At 46.6% G+C, this 17711-nt stretch overlaps 3 protein-coding genes across 6 annotated transcripts in view; 1 reads left to right on the top strand and 2 right to left on the bottom strand.

The window, feature by feature from the left end:
• Positions 1–649: 649 nt before the first annotated feature.
• Positions 650–10844, bottom strand: pygb (phosphorylase, glycogen; brain). Its single transcript, XM_056395123.1, has 20 exons — positions 10444–10844; positions 8829–8930; positions 8290–8368; positions 6732–6835; positions 6491–6622; positions 6220–6331; positions 5459–5541; positions 5201–5344; positions 4984–5076; positions 4669–4815; positions 4159–4322; positions 3926–4040; positions 3714–3815; positions 3478–3625; positions 3216–3274; positions 2980–3121; positions 2682–2889; positions 1595–1729; positions 1427–1493; positions 650–1046 (listed from the first exon to the last, which is right to left on the bottom strand). The coding sequence occupies exons 1-20, from the start codon at positions 10684–10686 to the stop codon at positions 882–884; spliced, it is 2544 nt and encodes an 847-aa protein (XP_056251098.1). The 5' UTR covers positions 10687–10844; the 3' UTR covers positions 650–881.
• A 965-nt stretch (positions 10845–11809) lies between these two features.
• On the top strand, positions 11810–13911 carry LOC130181204 (barrier-to-autointegration factor B-like). Of its 4 annotated transcripts, none has more exons than XM_056395128.1 (4): positions 11810–11952; positions 12064–12130; positions 12919–13064; positions 13530–13911. In XM_056395128.1, the coding sequence occupies exons 3-4, from the start codon at positions 12939–12941 to the stop codon at positions 13674–13676; spliced, it is 273 nt and encodes a 90-aa protein (XP_056251103.1). In that variant the 5' UTR covers positions 11810–11952; positions 12064–12130; positions 12919–12938; the 3' UTR covers positions 13677–13911. The 4 variants fall into 4 exon arrangements, with proteins under 4 accessions (XP_056251103.1, XP_056251101.1, XP_056251104.1 ...); XM_056395126.1 differs by having other exon boundaries at positions 11812–11952; positions 12934–13064; XM_056395129.1 differs by having other exon boundaries at positions 11859–11981.
• Positions 13912–14822: 911 nt separating this feature from the next.
• entpd6 (ectonucleoside triphosphate diphosphohydrolase 6) overlaps positions 14823–17711 on the bottom strand; it is a 16384-nt gene continuing 13495 nt past the window's right edge. Inside the window, exons 9-14 of the mRNA XM_056395125.1 lie at positions 17427–17491; positions 16922–17023; positions 16597–16737; positions 16224–16280; positions 15777–15889; positions 14823–15436 (exon numbers count right to left, since the gene is read on the bottom strand). Coding sequence (XP_056251100.1) covers positions 15353–15436; positions 15777–15889; positions 16224–16280; positions 16597–16737; positions 16922–17023; positions 17427–17491 — 562 coding nt within the window. The 3' untranslated portion in view covers positions 14823–15352. The remainder of the gene's footprint in view (positions 15437–15776; positions 15890–16223; positions 16281–16596; positions 16738–16921; positions 17024–17426; positions 17492–17711) is intronic.

The raw sequence follows: 17711 nt of genomic DNA, 5'->3' as shown, positions 1-17711 counted from the left end.
AACACGGTTAGCTGTCACAACTGTTACATTAGTCTCACAGGCTAATATCATATATGTGAGGAGTAACTTGTTATTGTAGCTGAAGTTAGCATGTGTGCTAACGTTAAACTGTGAAACCACAGTGTAAAACGTTTTCTAACACTAAGACTGATGATGAATAACGGCTCCTGGACGCTGCAGCAGCTTCCAGTCGACCTGTCAGACTGTTGCTCCGTCCTCACTGAGCTGTGAAGGATTATTTTACATCTCTACTATAATTTATACTTGTTACTAAATAAGATTTATCCACCTCTTTATGATGCAAACTTGTCTTGTGACAGTGAAGTTCACCTGCACCTTCATTCTCACCTGGTGAGGTCGGTTGGGGTTTTGTCCTGTCTCCATGTCTCGTCATTTCCTGTTTTTTTTTTTACCACAGTCCACATCACACCTCATCCAGGACCTCAGTCCACATCACACCTCATCCAGGACCTCAGTCCACATCACAGTCCAGATCACATCACACAGATTTCCTGTCGTTTTCATCGTTAACACTTTATGAACCAGGAGAAACTGACCTGTGTGTTAATGTGAGATGTTCGTCCTGGATTCACTCGGGTTCATTTCAAAACCAAAAACTATGAACCAGCAAATAAAGACTTGAACTGTGTCTCTTCAGAACTCTTGGCTTTCGCTGATTGTGTCTGATTTTTATTGTTTCATCTCATATTCTTTAAACTGTAAAGACACTTCATGTTAATCTTTTGCGGTTTAGCATGTAGCATGTAGCATGTAGCATGTAGCTGCTGCCTGTTCATATTTACATACAGTACAAACATGAGTCAACCAAAGCTGAGAAGCCGGATCTGACACTCGCAGCAGGAACGTTCGGACGCTTTTGATCAGTTTCGGGACTCGAGCGGCGGCTCGTTGGGGGGCGGGATCTTCACGTCAGAGGGTTCCACCCCCCAGATCTCGCGCGCGTACTGGGAGATGGTTCGGTCGCTGGAGAACTTCCCGGATGCTGCGATGTTGCGGATCACCATCTTGGTCCACTCTTTGGGATTCTGCAGAGAAACAGGAAACAACAGCTGATCAATCAATAATGAAAATGATCACTGTCTGCAGCACAGATCACGATTCACTCATTTACATAATATATGATGAAATGTCAACATATAAACAACAATACATAATATTCAACTGTGAATATGAAGCTTCTGCGGCAGGAACATCGAGGACGTCGTCACCTTCGATCTCAGAAAGAAGAATCACTTTTATTTTTACAGATTCTGGGATTTAAAGATAAAACTTTCCTTGTAATAAAAAAATAACAGTTAAGGGAAATAGGAAATTATGAGGAAAGTTTCCTGGAAAAGATGTGTAAAACATAAAGTAATACTGATATTTAACGACTCACTGGACAGGATAATATATAAATATGTACCTGGTACAGGTCGCTGACTCGCTGCTGACACCTGACGTACGCCTCGTAATCTGCAAACACCTTAAACCTGATGGAGGAAACATTCACACGTAAACATGAGACGATGACATCAGAGCGTCTTCACCACCCTGCAGGTGTCGCTGGGCGGAGTCTGAGTCTCCTCTCTACCTGTCGTGGTTCAGCAGCATGTGGATCAGGTCTCTGAAGAGTTCTGGTTCTTTGGGACTGAAGAATCCGCTCTGGACCTGGTCCATGGCGAGCTTCAGCTCCGGCAGGCGCTCGTAGAACTCTCTGGCGTTGTAGCTGCAGGAAACAGCACAGGTGAACAGGAAGTGACATCATCAACTCCCTGTCTGCTGCAGGTGACCTCTGACCTTTCATCAGGGAAACTGAGAACAAGCCCTTATGGTGCATTTAAGAACCCTCCGACATCTGGAGCTGCGAGAGATTTTCTCTCCTTTCATTATCGATTATTCAGTTATTTAATCAAGGAATCAATTCAGTTTTATATCGTTAACAACAGAGACACAGAAACAGGATCCAGTCTTTAAATCTGACTCCTGTCACTATGGAGATGCTTTCAAACAAATACTACAAATACATTGATTATATATTAATTATGAACTGAACATGAAACCTGGAAAATGTGAATATTCAGACGATTTAAAAAAGATTCTTCATGAGTCTGATCAGTTTTCTGAAGGAGACGTGTTTGTGTTCGTAGATACAAGCTTTCATCCCTCACAGTAATAATAACAGCTATTAAATAAAATCAGATAAGAACTCAAACGAAACAAAACAAATATTTAAAGTAGATGCCAAATAAAAAAGATATTTAATAACTAATAACACTGGGAATAAATAAAGATTAAATCCACTTCCTCTTTTAAAAGTTGTAAACAAGCTGAAACTTTTTCTTGTTTGATGGAAAATGAATCTGAAACTATTTTAATAGTGACTTAAATTATTTCTGTTGTTTTTAACAGAAACATAAAAACTTCAGCTTCTGAAAAGTAAAAACTTCTGGTTTTGAACTGAATCTAAAACAGTTTTCTGACACTTAAAGGAGCAAATGATTAATAATGAATCTATGATGAAAGAATCACAAGTCATTACTAAAGAGAAGATCCTCAGGTAACATGGAGGCTGAGATGGTCAAAGTGTCCTTGAACGCACCATCTAGAGGAGTTCCTGACTTCCTGCTTTGACATAAACACATAAACCTGATGTAACTGTCCCCCTCCCCCCTCCTCACCCCTTCCTGTCCATCTCCTCCACGTCCGTCACCCTCATGCCGAAGATGAAGAGGTTCTCCTCCCCCGCCTCCTCGGCCATCTCCACCGTGGCTCCGTCCATGGTGCCGATGGTCAGAGCGCCGTTCAGCATGAACTTCATGTTTCCTGTTCCAGAAGCTTCAGTTCCCGCCGTGGAGATCTGCTCCGACAGGTCAGCGGCGGGGATTACTGAGACACACAAACGCATCATCATCAAACTTCTTCTTTTACCAATTTTAGCTTTGTTTTGTTTGTTCCTTCACCCCCCCACCCCCCCACCTCTCTCAGCCAGAGACACTCTGTAGTTCTCCAGGTAGATCAATTTCAACTTGTCTCCCACCGCCGGGTCGTTATTGATCACCTGACCCACCGAGGTGATCAGTTTGATGATCAGCTTAGCCATGTGGTAACCAGGAGCCGCCTGCAGGAGAGAGACGGTCATGTGACTCTCACCTGAAATTACTGTGTTTAGGTTTATGCACATCAGCTGTGTTTGTTGATACAGATCAGCTGACCTTCCCTCCTATCATCACTGTCCTGGGGACAAACGTCATCTCCGGATCCAGTTTGATTCCTGGAAACAGACGAAGAAGAAGTTGATGGAGGTTGATGACAGTGACCAGCAGAGGGCAACACACTCACAGTGACCAGCAGAGGGCAGCACACTCACAGTGACCAGCAGAGGGCAGCACACTCACAGTGACCAGCAGAGGGCAGCACAGTAACAACACAAACTGCTGCCTTGCTGCAGAGCACGGTGGCAGCCGCTGGTCTTACGGTTGTAGAGCGTGATGGCGTGCAGACAGGTGAGCAGCTGCCTCTTGTACTCGTGGATCCTCTTCACCTGGACGTCAAACATGGACTCCGGGTTGACCTTCACCTGGGTCAGCTGCTGCAGGAAGGAGGAGAACTTCAGCTTGTTCTCCTGCAGGGACAGAGACAGGTGAGGGGGACGGACAGAAAGACAGGTGAGTGAAGGACAGGTAGCAGATTGATGGACGTCTGTCTCTCACCTGTTTGACTTTGGCCACGTCTCTGATGAAGGCGTGGTCGTCCACTAATGGGAGGAGTCTCTTCAGCTGCTGCAGGTCGGTGAGGAACTCGTCTCCGATTCTCTGCAGGATTCAACACAAGCTGAGACTCAGACCAGGACACTGACAGACCCACAAACCTGGTCCTGGTCTCTATGAACCGGACCAGTCCTCAGTCTCAGGTGAGCCGGTACCTCAGCGATGATGTCGGCCAGGCTGGGGTTACACAGCAGCAGCCAGCGGCGAGGAGTGACGCCGTTAGTCTTATTCTGAAACTTCTCTGGATCCACATCATGGAAGTCCTTAAACCTGCAGGGACGAGGTCCTGGTTAGTCCACCTCGAGGACCTGATGTTCAACATCTGTCTCACACAGCTGGACACACACGGGGACGCCGCTGCTCTGCGTTCTGATTGGCTGTTACTCACACGCTGTTCCTGACAATGTCCGAGTGGATCTGAGCGACGCCGTTGACGGCGTGAGACCCGACCACGCACAGGTGAGCCATGTTGATCCTCTTCGGGTCTCCCTCCTCGATCAGAGACATCCGGCGGAGACGGTCGGTGTCGCCGGGGAACATGGCCGCCATCCTCTGAGAGAAAACACAACGCCAACAGGTGAGGTGCCCCTTCACAATAAGAGTCCCCCTTATAAAAGATTTAAAAATGGTTTATAACAAGTCTATTAATGAGCTCGTTCACACTTTATTAATCATTTATAAGCTGTTATAACACATTAGATAAAACAGTGAGCTGCAGATGAATCAGTCATCAGTGTATGAAAGTTGTTTATAATTGTTTATTACTGATTTATAAAGTGGGAACAACCAAATTAATAACCTGATTATAAAGCATTTATTAACCCTTATAATGTGTGTGTGTGTGTGTGTGTGTGTGTGTGTGTGTGTTTGTGTGTGTGTGTGTGTGTGTGTGTCTTACGTCCAGGTGTCTCTGGTTGATGTCATAGATGATCAGCAGGTGTCGAGGCAGCAGCTGTTCGAACATGAAGACGGGCCAACGCTCCAACGCCTCAGGTAGCACCGTGTGGTTGGTGTAGGCACAGGTACGACAGGTGATGTCCCACGCCTGGACACACACACACACACACACACACACACACACACACACACACACACACACACACACACACACACACACACACACTGACTGAAGTGAGTCTCAGACTGACTCCATTAATGTCCTTGTTGCTGCGTTCAAAGAAAGTCTGGTTCTGGTTCTGGTTCTGGTTCTGACCTTGTCCCAGTCCAGCTTCTCCACGTCCACCAGGATCCTCATCAGTTCAGGGATGGCCAGAGCGGGGTGGGTGTCGTTCAGCTGGATCGCCACCTGAGGGGACAGGTGAGGACACGAGTTGGCACCACAGAAGAAGAACAGTGTGTGTGAGTAGAGTTCAGTAGAGTAGATTAAGCCCCTCCCCCTCTGCGGGTGCAGGTGTGGATCAGTTTCTCACCTTGTCGGGGAACGTGTCGAAGCAGGTCCTGACCGGGTCTCTGCAGCCGAACTTGGAGGACTTGAACCTGCGGATGATGTCCTGCAGCGTGGCGGCGACCACGAAGTACTCCTGCTTCAGACGCAGCTCCTTCCCCTCGAAGAACTACACACACACACACACACACACACACACACACACACACACACACACACTCTCTCTCTCAGTGGTGTGTCTCACCTGTGGACCTGGAGGACTGGTGCACAGACTCAGACTCACGGTGTCGTTGGGGTACAGGACTCTGGAGATGTTCTCTGCCAGGTTTCTGTCCAGAACCGCGTCGATATAATCTCCCACATTAACTGAGAGACACAGAATCTTTTACTTCAGGATGTTTTTCAACAGCTGGAACTTTAGTTTCATTATTTTCTTCCTCCTCTAAGACACAAGTTCTGACTCCACTACATCTCTGGACTGATCTGAAGTCTGTGTGTGAAGGTTTAAAGAAAGATTCTTTTATTTTGAAATGTTTGCTGTGTCTACCACAACCAGACTTCATCACTGACACGAATCTCCTGCTCGTGGTCGTATCCCTCCGCCGCTCACACTGGTTCCAGGTCACATCCTGTTCATCCAGAGTCATTTCAAATATTAACTTTTTGTGTGAAGTCTTGAGTTATGGCTAAAAAAGTGTTTTTTCGAAGGTCACCGTGACCTTTGACCTTTGTCTACTGACCAGGTGAATGTTTGAGAAAGAAGTTCCTGAGATATCGTGTCCAACAGCGGATGTGACCTGGAACTAGTTTGAGCGGCGGAGGGATACGACCCGGTCTGAGTCTGATCCAGGTCCTCAGTCTGTAGTGACCTGATGACCTGCAGCTGTGGAGGAAGTGCTCTGACCTTTCAAAGTAAAAGCACTAATATCACACTGTAAGAATACTACATCACAACTTCTCCGTAAGGAAGAAGTGAGAGAGTGGCAGAACAGTGACGATGATGAAGACGATGAAGACGATGAAGACGATGAAGACGACACGTACAGTTCTGTAGTTTGAAGTCGTTCGGAGCTTTAGCCGACCACAGTCTCATCGTGTTCACCGTGTTGTTATGGTAACCAGGTACTGGAGTGTCATAAGGCATCGCCAACACCACCTGCACACACACACACACACACACACACACACACACACACACACACACACACTAAATGAACATATATATATATGCAGGTGGACTTGTGCAGGTCCTGGTCTCTGCAGGTTGGACCAGGACCTGGAACGGGTCCAGACCTGGTTCAGGTTTTGGTCTGACCTGAGTGTCGACCCACTTCACTGCGCCCTCCGCCCTCCGCACTCGGCCGTAGAAGTGAACCGGCAGCATGTACTCAGGTCTGGCCTTCTCCCAGGGGTTCCCGTACCGCAGCCAATCATCTGCCTCCTCCACCTGAGGAGCACATCAGCCAATCACAGGCCTCCTGTGTGTGTGTGTGTGTGTGTGTGTGTGTGTGTGTGTGTGTGTGTGTGTGTGTGTGTGTGTGTGTGTGTGTGTGTACCTGCCACCCCTCACTGATCTTCTGGTTGAAGATGCCGAACTCGTAGCGGATCCCGTAGCCGTATGCCGCCAGACCGAGGGTCGCCATGGAGTCCAGGAAACAGGCTGCAGGAGGGGGGAGGAGCTTCATCCTGACATCACACTCAATCAATATCTATCAATGATCAATACTGACTGATTGATCTGTTTTATTTTCAGGGTGCGGCAGATCAAGCCTGAGCAGCAGTCGGACTTCAGTCTAAAAACACTGGAGCCTACATTTCCCATGATGCACCTGGACAGTGTCTTTCATTAGAGCCTCTGTCACCATCTTCATAAACTTCTTTTAATTCAAACTTTATATCAGAGACACCGAGACCAGGACTAACAGGACTAACAGGACCAGGACCAGGACCAGGACTAACAGGACTAACAGGACCAGGACCAGGACTAACAGGACTAACAGGACCGGGACCAGGACTAACAGGACCGGGACCAGGACCAGGACTAACAGGACTAACAGGACTAACAGGACCAGGACTAACAGGACTAACAGGACTAACAGGACCAGGACCAGGACCAGGACCAGGACTAACAGGACCGGGACCAGGACTAACAGGACTAACAGGACCAGGACCAGGACTAACAGGACTAACAGGACCAGGACCAGGACTAACAGGACTAACAGGACCAGGAGCAGGACTAACAGGACTAACAGGACCAGGACCAGGACTAACAGGACTAACAGGACTAACAGGACCAGGACCAGGACTAACAGGACTAACAGGACCAGGACCAGGACTAACAGGACCGGGACTAACAGGACTAACAGGACTAACAGGACTAACACGACCAGGACCAGGACTAACAGGACCGGGACCAGGACTAACAGGACTAACAGGACTAACAGGACCAGGACCAGGACTAACAGGACTAACAGGACCGGGACCAGGACCAGGACTAACAGGACTAACAGGACTAACAGGACCAGGACTAACAGGACTAACAGGACTAACAGGACCAGGACCAGGACCAGGACCAGGACTAACAGGACCGGGACCAGGACTAACAGGACTAACAGGACCAGGACCAGGACTAACAGGACTAACAGGACCGGGACCAGGACTAACAGGACTAACAGGACCAGGAGCAGGACTAACAGGACTAACAGGACCAGGACCAGGACCAGGACTAACAGGACTAACAGGACCAGGACCAGGACTAACAGGACTAACAGGACCGGGACCAGGACTAACAGGACCGGGACCAGGACTAACAGGACTAACAGGACCAGGAGCAGGACTAACAGGACCGGGACCAGGACTAACAGGACTAACAGGACCAGGACCAGGACTAACAGGACTAACAGGACCAGGACCAGGACTAACAGGACCGGGACCAGGACCAGGACTAACAGGACTAACAGGACCAGGACCAGGACTAACAGGACTAACAGGACCAGGACTAACAGGACCAGGACCAGGACTAACAGGACCGGGACCAGGACTAACAGGACTAACAGGACCAGGACTAACAGGACCGGGGAAGAGAGACGAGGCTTCACTCTGTCTGTTATTCACCTGCCAGTCGACCCAGTCCTCCGTTTCCGAGACCAGCGTCCTCCTCAATCTCCTCCAGCTCCTCCATGTCCAGACCCAGCTACACACACACACACACACACACACACACACACACACACACACACACACACACACACACACACAGGACAGTGAGTGTTTTGTGTCGACTTCCTCGTTGAGGTTCGTCTTCATCAAGTCCAAGAAATCACAAAACTGCTGGAAAAAAAGCTCATTGTTGGCTTGTTTGCTCAAAAAGTGATCAATCAATCAATCAATCAATCAATCAATCAATCAATCCAATTAATTTTCTGTTAGTTGTCTAATTGATTAATCATCTAATCATTTCAGGTCCAGACTGGTTCTTGAAGAAATGCAGAAGCTCACACACACACACACACACACACACACACACACACACACACACACACACACACAACACACACACACACACACACACACACACACACACACACACACACACACACACACACCACACACACACACACACACACACACACACACACACACACACACGTTACCTGGTAGATGGCCTCGTCACAGGTGTTCTGCAGACCCAGGTTGATCATGGTGTTCTGCAGAGCTCGGCCCATGTAGAACTCCAGGGACAGATAATAAACCCTCTGAGGACAGAGACAGAATCCAGATCAGACCAGGACCAGGACTGGACTCCAGACCACCAGACCTCCAGGTACAACGTGTGGTGAAGCGACAGGGGCCAAACACTGAACCTGGGGCCCCTTTTACTAAAGAGTCAAATTTAGATTCAAGCCTTTATTGTGTCACTTCCTGGTCTTTAATGATGAAGGAACTGACGTCAGATTAAAGAAATAAATCTTTCTCTCGTAAGTTTAAACTCTCGATGGTCACGTGTGGTTTTGTCTCTGAAGCAGCTGCAACAGGAAGTTTTATTCTGACAGGGAATGTTTCAGGACCTGGCTGCTAAAAACCAAAAACATGACCACTTCCTCCTCTTGTCCGACTTCCTCCCTGAGTTCATCTGACATTTTACCTCCTGTCATCTGAATTCACCTGTTTTTATTCCAGTGCAACGACCTGCACACATCACCTCCAGAATCACATCTGCAACATCTGCAACATCTGCAACATCTGCAACATCTGCAACATCTGCACTGCACAGCTGTGTCAGCTGACCCTATCAGTGAAAACCCATGAATTTCACATGTGTAAAAATATAATTTTAATATGTGAAAACATGTTGAAATCACCTGTGAATGTGTGAAACAGACTTCAAACCGAACACCAGAGTTCTGGTTCTGGTTCTGTGTGGACCCACAAAGAAAAACTCTGGCTCCTAAATGTTCTTTAAACTGACTTTTCCATCACCAGACTCTGGGAGAAACCAAACCTCAGCAGTGATGCAGCTCTTCATCATGCACTTACCTTGGTCACCAAGGAGATGTTAAAACTGTCTGATGATTGAATGGAGTTTGGTCTCCTTCACAAGATCAAATATATATATATATATATATATATATATATATATATATATATATATATATATATATTATACCCTGCATCAACCCAGACTCCACTTAAAATATATATATATTCATCTAGAAATCTCAAACTTTAGTATTATTTACCTGCGAACAGACTGAACAGAGTTTGGTTTACTTCTCTCCTAAGAAGACAAGTGGGCTAAGACAAGGTCACAGAGAAAGTCAAGCCATGAAATATGACAATTTCATGTTTCATTGATGCTTGTCTAAAGTGTGTATTAATAAAACATTAGTTAAGATATTTTTAAGATCGATATGATCCTCTGATAAAATCGGCATATGAAGAATACACCATGCGCATCTATATTTAGGCAGAATCGTGGGTTTATTAACTGGTCTGCATTGCTGTCTGCGCCGCACTGTAAAGGTTTCGACAGAGAGAAAAAAGTTTTTAAACTTAATTTCTCACTAAAATAAAGAAATATTTGGAGGAAAGACATACGCCGAATATTTGTCTGGTACCAAAACATCTAAAAGAGAATGGGTTGTTTTTTTCATCGCTTTCTCATTTGCAGATAATTAAGGAAATTGTAAATCTACTATTTTTTCAGTGGAGTTCAACATGTTGTCTCCGCCGGAAACCGGCCTGCTCGCGGGCTCCTGCTGCTTTTACCTTGGGGTCTTTCTCGTAGTAGTACTGCTGGGTCCGGATCCAGCGGCCCACCAGGTGGTCCCGGACGGTGTGGGCCAGGGCGAAGTAGTAGTCCCGGGGTGTCGCGACGTTCCGGTCCTTCACCAGCGTGAAGTGGAGGTGTCGGTTAAAACTCCGCTTGATCTCCGCAACGTCCCCGAGCCCCGCGATGCCCCGGACACTGATCTGCTTCCGCTTCTCCTGGTCGGTCAGCGGCGCCGCCATGTTTCCACAACAACAACCCGGAGAAGTAGCGCGGAGAGCGGCCTGACTGAGGGAGCTGATCCCGCCGAGAGAGGCGAACACCTGTCAGGTAGAGGGAGAACACAACACGCAGCCACGCCCACTCCGCAAACTCTGACAGCCGGACGACTCAGAGGGGGCGTGTCCTGGAGGGCGGGGTCTGGTGGGGCAGGGGCAGGGCGAGGGGCCAACAAAGAGTTTGGAGCAAAGGAAGAGGTCTCACTCTGAGAAAGAAATCATGAATTAAATGTGAAGAAGCTCTTGATGTTTATATTTGAGGGAATATTGACCATCAGTAAATTTATAAACATGAAGCTTTTAACAAATATAGATTTTATTTACATTTTTTCACCATAATATTTACCATAACATTTACAAGAATCTCCAGATTTGTAGAGAAAACGATTTATCTGTAAAATCAAAGATGAATTTTCTCACATAAAATCTCAAAATAAAAACAGAAAAGAAAAATTTGACCTAGAAGTGAGAAAAAAAATCCCCATTTCCAGCTTCCTGAAGAGAAACTGCTGCACACTGTGTCATCAGGTGTAAATAAATGTTTTCAGGGTGGCTAATTTTAAAACACTTTTACGGATAAGAGAAGATAGTTGAATGTAACTAAGTACGTTTTTTTAAGAACTGTAATTTTAGTAGTTTTGAGATACTTGAGTGTTTCCTTTCTGTGCTACTTTTAACTTCTGCTAAACCACCCTTATTGCATTTATTGATAACTTCAGTTACTTTGAAGGATGTGATTGATAAAATATTTTCATCGTATAAATTCTGATGTATTAGCAGGATATTAAGTAGTTGAAATGAGCTCCACTTAACCAGCTGCAGTATTAAAGTGATGAACACATGAATTAATCAATAATTATAATAATTTATTAATTCGTTTAATTAAAAATAATAAAATCAATGAAAACAATATACATTTTGAAATGAGGAATGCTGCATATTAAATACTTTTATCTTGGTACTTTAATGTTTGTATTTTTATATCAGTGATATTTTGAGTATTTCAACTCGGTGGTGGTTGTACTTTAGTAAAGTAGTGTTATTAAATTTCCACCGAGTGACTCATCTTCATTAGAAACCATCTTTGACTCTCTGCGTCCTGACGTCATGCTTGGAGCGTCAGACAATTCTGACTCGTGTTTCCGGGTTTCACAATAAAACGCCTCCACTGAGAAACTTTTCGGGTCCTCTGGGGTCTTCTCGTGCGGGTTGAAGTGTGTCTGACGTCAGGTGAGTCTAACGACTTCCTGCTTCTCCAGGTAACTTTAACCTGTTTCCTCTGTGCGGTGAAAACTGCGGCTCGAGTCCAGTTTACTGAACATTAACTGTTTGTGTCTGTAGCGTCTGAACCCGCCTGATCCTCCTCCAGCACGTGAGCCCGGGTCCGTCAGCAGGTCCAGACCCGCAGGTAAGGACTCCCTCTGACCCGCTTTGTCTCTGGACCGCCAGAGTCCGGAAGGAGCCTGTTTGGTTGTTGTAGTCCGGTTTAGTGACAGCATCTGGTTTCACTGGTTTGACTGGTTTGACTGGAGAGTCCAGCAGCTGCTACCAGCTCCAGTCTGATCAGGTCTGAGGGGAGACCGGTACCATGAGGGTCAATGTCCTACAAAATAAAAGCCCCGAGCAGAAGCGGATGACTCTTCATTAGCTGCAGGATCCTGTTTCACTTTAATGAAAATAATAAAAATGAATACTCAGATCTGTTGTCATGGAGACGAGCTGCGCAGTTATGTCTAATTAAAAACCGGAGAAGAAGGTGACGTCATTAGTTTTCAGTTCAATTAAATCTGAGCCTGAAGTGACAGTGACATGGACGGATCATGAGTAGAGGGGGGCGGGGCACAGGCAGATAAAAGACCCCCCCACCCCTCCTGCATGGTTACATCGTTGTTAATGTTTTGTTTGTTTGTAGTTTATTTCATAAATCATATATCACAGATGAATCTGTTTGTTTTTTATGACTCAGTGATTTGATATAATAAAACGAAAAAACCTCCATCTTTAGTTCAAACTGTCAAAAACGGATCCAGTTTCTAATCAGATGAAATGGAGAATAATTAAAAACAAAGACGTTTTACTGCTGAGGTGTCACTCTGTTTAGAAACTGTTCCACACTCCGGTGATAAAACCCAGCAGAGGAGGTTGCTTCAGTCAGGACTGTCTGTTTTATATATAAATATAATTAAATTACTTCAGTGTCATATTCTGCAGAGAGGATGTCGACCACGTCTCAGAAGCACCGGGACTTTGTCGGGGAGCCGATGGGGGACAAGGCGGTGACGGCTCTGTCAGGGATCGGAGAGATCCTGGGGAGGAAGCTGGAGGAGCAGGGCTTCGATAAGGTGGAGAAGCAACAACAAAACACACATTCACTTTCTCCTGTAACTTTAACTGCTGTGTAGCGCCCCCCAGAGGCTGCAGGGTGCATTACAGTCACAAGCTGAGGTCCAGTCCCCCTCCTCAGCTTTTTAGATGATTTAAAGGAGCTATATGTGAGTTTTTCTATTAGCTACATAGCTAACATTAGCATTAGCAGCTGTTTACTCACCAGTCTAGAGGAAACGTTCAGCATCAAACAGCTGTTTCCAGATGTTCAGTGAGAGGATGAGGAAGCAGCTGATCAGAGAAAACAAACATTTACCACCAGAAAGTCCGTCACAGTAAAACTGAGATTTCTGAATCTGCTCAGAGGATCTTTTACTTTTTTTACTAAGTTTTTTTTTGTGTGTGTGTGTGTGTGTGTGTGTGTGTGTGTGTGTGTGTGTGTGTGTGTGTGTGTGTGTGTGTGTGTGTGTGTGTGTGTGCAGGCGTACGTGGTCCTGGGTCAGTTCCTGCTGTTGAAGAAAGACTCTGAGATGTTCACCGAGTGGCTCAAAGACGCCAGCGGAGCGAACTCCCGCCAGGCAGCGTCCTGCACTCAGTGCCTGAAGGAGTGGTGTGATGCCTTCCTCTGAGATCCCGCCTCCTCCTCACCTGTGGCTCCGCCCCTTCAGGTTCTTCCCCAGTTCACTCACTTCCTGCTTCTGAGGCTGTACATCAGAGCTCATACCTGTCTGTCTGTCGCTGCTGCTGTTGTTCAATGTTGCAGTTTCACCTGGACGGTGACGTGTCGACCTGACAGGTGTTTGTTTGTTCATCAGTTCGTTTCATTGGAGAACGTTTACAGAAATAAAAGCTTGTGTCTCAACAGTTTGTGTGTCTGTGTGTGAACACATGAATCCTCTGATCAACAGCAAAACTGTTCCAGGTTAAAACACCTCAACTACACTGACTTTAGCATGTAGCATTTAGCATGCTGTGCTACACACGAGACTCAGTGAATCAACAGAGACTTTATTCAGACGCATTCACATCTGTTTATTGCAGGTTTTGTACCGAACACACACAGTAGAAACAGTAGAAACAGTAGAAACAGTAGAAACAGGAGCTCCTTCAGAGTAGAAAACAATCAGAGTCGCTGTCGATAGAAACAGAATTGATCAAGTTGAACAGCTGGAGGTCAGAGAACTGGTTTCACTGGGACAGAGGAGCAGACACTGAAGCCCAGTAACAACACAAGGTTTTAGAGAATGTGAAGTCTTCTCATGTTCATCAGGACCGGGTCGGACCAGGACCGGGTCGGACCAGGACCGGGTCGGACCAGGAAACAACAGTGAGATTCCTGATGAACAGGAAGTGCAGTTATTTTTAAATGGTCAATTTAAGGAACTTGTTTGAATCAATGTTTTTATTGAATCAATATCTTTAAACTTTAAATCTAATAAAAACAGATTTTGACCTGAATGAGTCTCAAGTCTTTTCTCTCTGATCAGACTGAAGCTTCTTCATCAACATCCATCTGTTTCTGGTTTTAACTAAAACTAATATATAAAAACGTCAGGTCCGTCGGGTCCCGTCGGGTCCTTCAGGTCCGACGGGTCCCGACGGGTCCCGTCGGGTCCCGTCGGGTCCCGTCGGGTCTCGTCGGGTCCTTCAGGTCCGTCGGGTCCCGTCGGGTCCCGTCGGGTCCCGTCGGGTCCCGTCGGGTCTCGTCGGGTCCTTCAGGTCCGTCGGGTCCCGTCGGGTCCCGTCGGGTCCCGTCGGGTCCTTCAGGTCCGTCGGGTCCCGTCGGGTCCCGTCGGGTCCCGTCGGGTCTCGTCGGGTCCTTCAGGTCCGTCGGGCCAGGTTCAGGTTTTCATCCTCTAAAACACGTCCATTTCAAACATTCACCATCAGTAAGTTATTAAACATAAAAACATAAAAACACCAGCTTCATCCTTCACCAACAAAATATATGAGACGATTAAATATAGAAAATATGATCAGAGGTCAAAGGTCAAAGGTTAATTAAACTTCCTGGATGTTTTAATTACTGCGGATAAATAAAGTTGAGGACAAAATCTCATCTGGGTCTCTGAGTGTTTGTGGTGGAGTGTCTCCATGAGGTCATGTGATCTGGACTCGGCCTCAGACTGAGACCTGGACCAGGTGAGGCCGAGTCCACCTGGACCAGCCAAGGGGGGGGGGGGGGGGGGTCATCTGCAGGTCTCAGTCTTCACAGAGATCCAGGTTCAGTTCAGCTTCTGTACCGTGAGTCTGAGATATCCAGGAAGTCCTCACAACATTCAGGATGTTTTCAAAATAAAAGCCTTCAGTGTCTCTTCAGGGACTGGATGTAATGGAAAGTGGCTCCCAGAGCCCAGCTGGTCTCCACCTGGTTGATCGTCCTCGCCAGCTGCAACACACACACACAGACACACACAGACACACACAGACACACAGACACACAGACACACAGACACACAGACACACAGACACACACACACACACACACACACACACACACACACACACACACACACACACACACACACACACACACACACACACACACACACACACACACACAAACACACACACACAAACACACACACACACACACACACACACACACACACACACACACACAAACACACACTTAATTTCCTTCTCCTACTGTCAAACCTGGCAACACTTCCTCTGGACCCTGGTCTGTCTGCTCCAGATTCTGGTCTGGACCGAGGTGGGTTCCTCACCTTGAACTGTTTGTGGGGGGGGAACCCGAGCTCCTGCAGCAGGACTGAGATGTAGACCAGGTCCAGACAGAGGAAGGGACTCTGCAGAGGACTGGTGGACGGACTGCTGCACACTGCAGGGACACAACCACAGATCCACCAATCACAAGCATCCAGGTCCAGGGGTCAGGGGTCAGATCACATGAGGAAAACAAACATGTAACAGCTTCAGATTCAATATAAAAACTTTATTATTTCTATAAGAGGCACAGTCATGTGGAGCTGGTTTATAGAACGATGATATTAAAAGATGAATCTCTGTAATGACTCTGACTCTCTGCACAGACCTGAGGTCACACAGCTGATAAATAATAATCATGTTTATTATTAATAATCCTGAGATGAAGGAAAGTGTTTCAGTCTAAAGCTGCAGTTCAGAGCATCTGCAGCCGGGTGGCGCTGTCTCACCTCTCCTGGCTGCTTCCATATAATCGGCCACTTTAATGGTTCCTCCTCTCTTCTCCTCTGAACACAGACACAAACACAGACCTCAAGTCAGATTCACTGGATCCTGGAGCCACAACAAACTACAGAGACTCTGATCTGGAGCCTCGTCTCCACCTGGGGGAGGGGCTCAGGAAACCTCCACCTCCACCTCCTCTTATTATGTGTATACATATATATAGATATATATCTATTGATCTGCTGGGACATGATATTCTGCTGTTTTACCACAGGAAACATTTGATCAGCTGATCATTAAAATGTCTGAATAATCTCATGAGGAATCCTGTAAATAAAACCATCCGTTCATTCATTCATCTGTTCATCTGTTCGGTACCGATGACTCCGAGGTCGACGGCGCGGTCGTAGTAGAAGGAGAACGCGTAGAATTCAATGTCTGCGGCTTCAGACGCCTTCGTCACCTTCCTGTACAGAACTTTCTCCACTTTGGTCAGACACGCCTCGTAAACCGGCTCCCCTGAAAAACACACACACACACACACACACACACACACACACACACACACACACACACACACACACACACACACACACACACACACACACACACACACACACACACACACACAGGTTGCTACTTGCTCCAGCTGCATGATGGGTAACCGACCGACTGACCAATCAAATCACAGTACGGTGTTTACCTGCTTTCTGTCCCTTCACAGTGTAGACGACGTCAGCGTGCTCCCAGCTGCCTGAGTACTCTGGGGCAAGGCAGGGGCTGACCAGCTCCGTGCTGCCCCCCACTGCACACACGACATTTAAACAGGAAGTAAAGAAGAGTTAATGCAGATATCACATGATGTGACCAGTAACCTGAAGGAAACACCTGAGCTCACACTGACAACGTTTCTATTTCATACTCGTCTACATCACTGAGGGGAGTTATGGTGAAATAATGTTGAATTGAAATGTCTGAGCGTCAGTGAAGTGGACGCAGACAGCTGAGTGAATCTGTGCTGCAGCTTCTTACAGGAGCTAAATCGCAGCAACAGCTGGCAGGCAAGGAATTAATCTTACTGTGTTATTAAAAGATTAGATAATGGCTTATTTATCTGACGGGGGGGGGGGGTGTATAAAAGGCAGAGATGAAAGCAAATTGAAAAACAAGAAAAAAATAAAAGAGTAGAATGAGGGTCATGTACGTACGGGGCGAAGCGTCGACGCCTCCTAAGACGGTGAGTCGAGCCGACATCAGACCCAGACCCAGATAACTGCAGACAGAAGACAGGAAGTGGTTTAAATGGACTTTCATCCAGCTCATTGATTGGTCCGTTCACTGATGAGTCAAACAACAATTCTGACTGAGTCATTCATCACTTTTACTCCTCCAGTAAAAACACCTGAGTGAAAACTTCCTGTTTTGGTTTTATCACAGTGACGTGAAAACATGTGGCTCATTAACACTAACGGACGGAATGGATGTTCAATGAT

This window comes from Seriola aureovittata, chromosome 14 (genome assembly GCF_021018895.1).
Source record: "Seriola aureovittata isolate HTS-2021-v1 ecotype China chromosome 14, ASM2101889v1, whole genome shotgun sequence".
Classification (NCBI taxonomy): Eukaryota; Metazoa; Chordata; class Actinopteri; order Carangiformes; family Carangidae; genus Seriola; species Seriola aureovittata.
Note: the sequence above shows the minus strand (reverse complement) of the source record. Positions and strands in the feature narration are given on the sequence as shown.

What these genes read in the sequence shown, in the direction of transcription:
- LOC130181204 (XM_056395128.1), top strand. Translation starts at nt 12,939, where the DNA reads ATGTCGACCACGTCTCAGAAGCACCGGGACTTTGTCGGGGAGCCGATG. An exon ending in AGGAGCAGGGCTTCGATAAG is followed by an intron (nt 13,065 to 13,529) that starts GTGGAGAAGCAA and finishes GTGTGTGTGCAG; the next exon opens with GCGTACGTGGTCCTGGGTCA.
- pygb (XM_056395123.1), bottom strand. Translation starts at nt 10,686, where the DNA reads ATGGCGGCGCCGCTGACCGACCAGGAGAAGCGGAAGCAGATCAGTGTC. An exon ending in AGATCAGTGAGGGGTGGCAG is followed by an intron (nt 6,623 to 6,731) that starts GTACACACACAC and finishes TGTGCTCCTCAG; the next exon opens with GTGGAGGAGGCAGATGATTG. An exon ending in TCAACCAGAGACACCTGGAC is followed by an intron (nt 4,323 to 4,668) that starts GTAAGACACACA and finishes GTTTTCTCTCAG; the next exon opens with AGGATGGCGGCCATGTTCCC.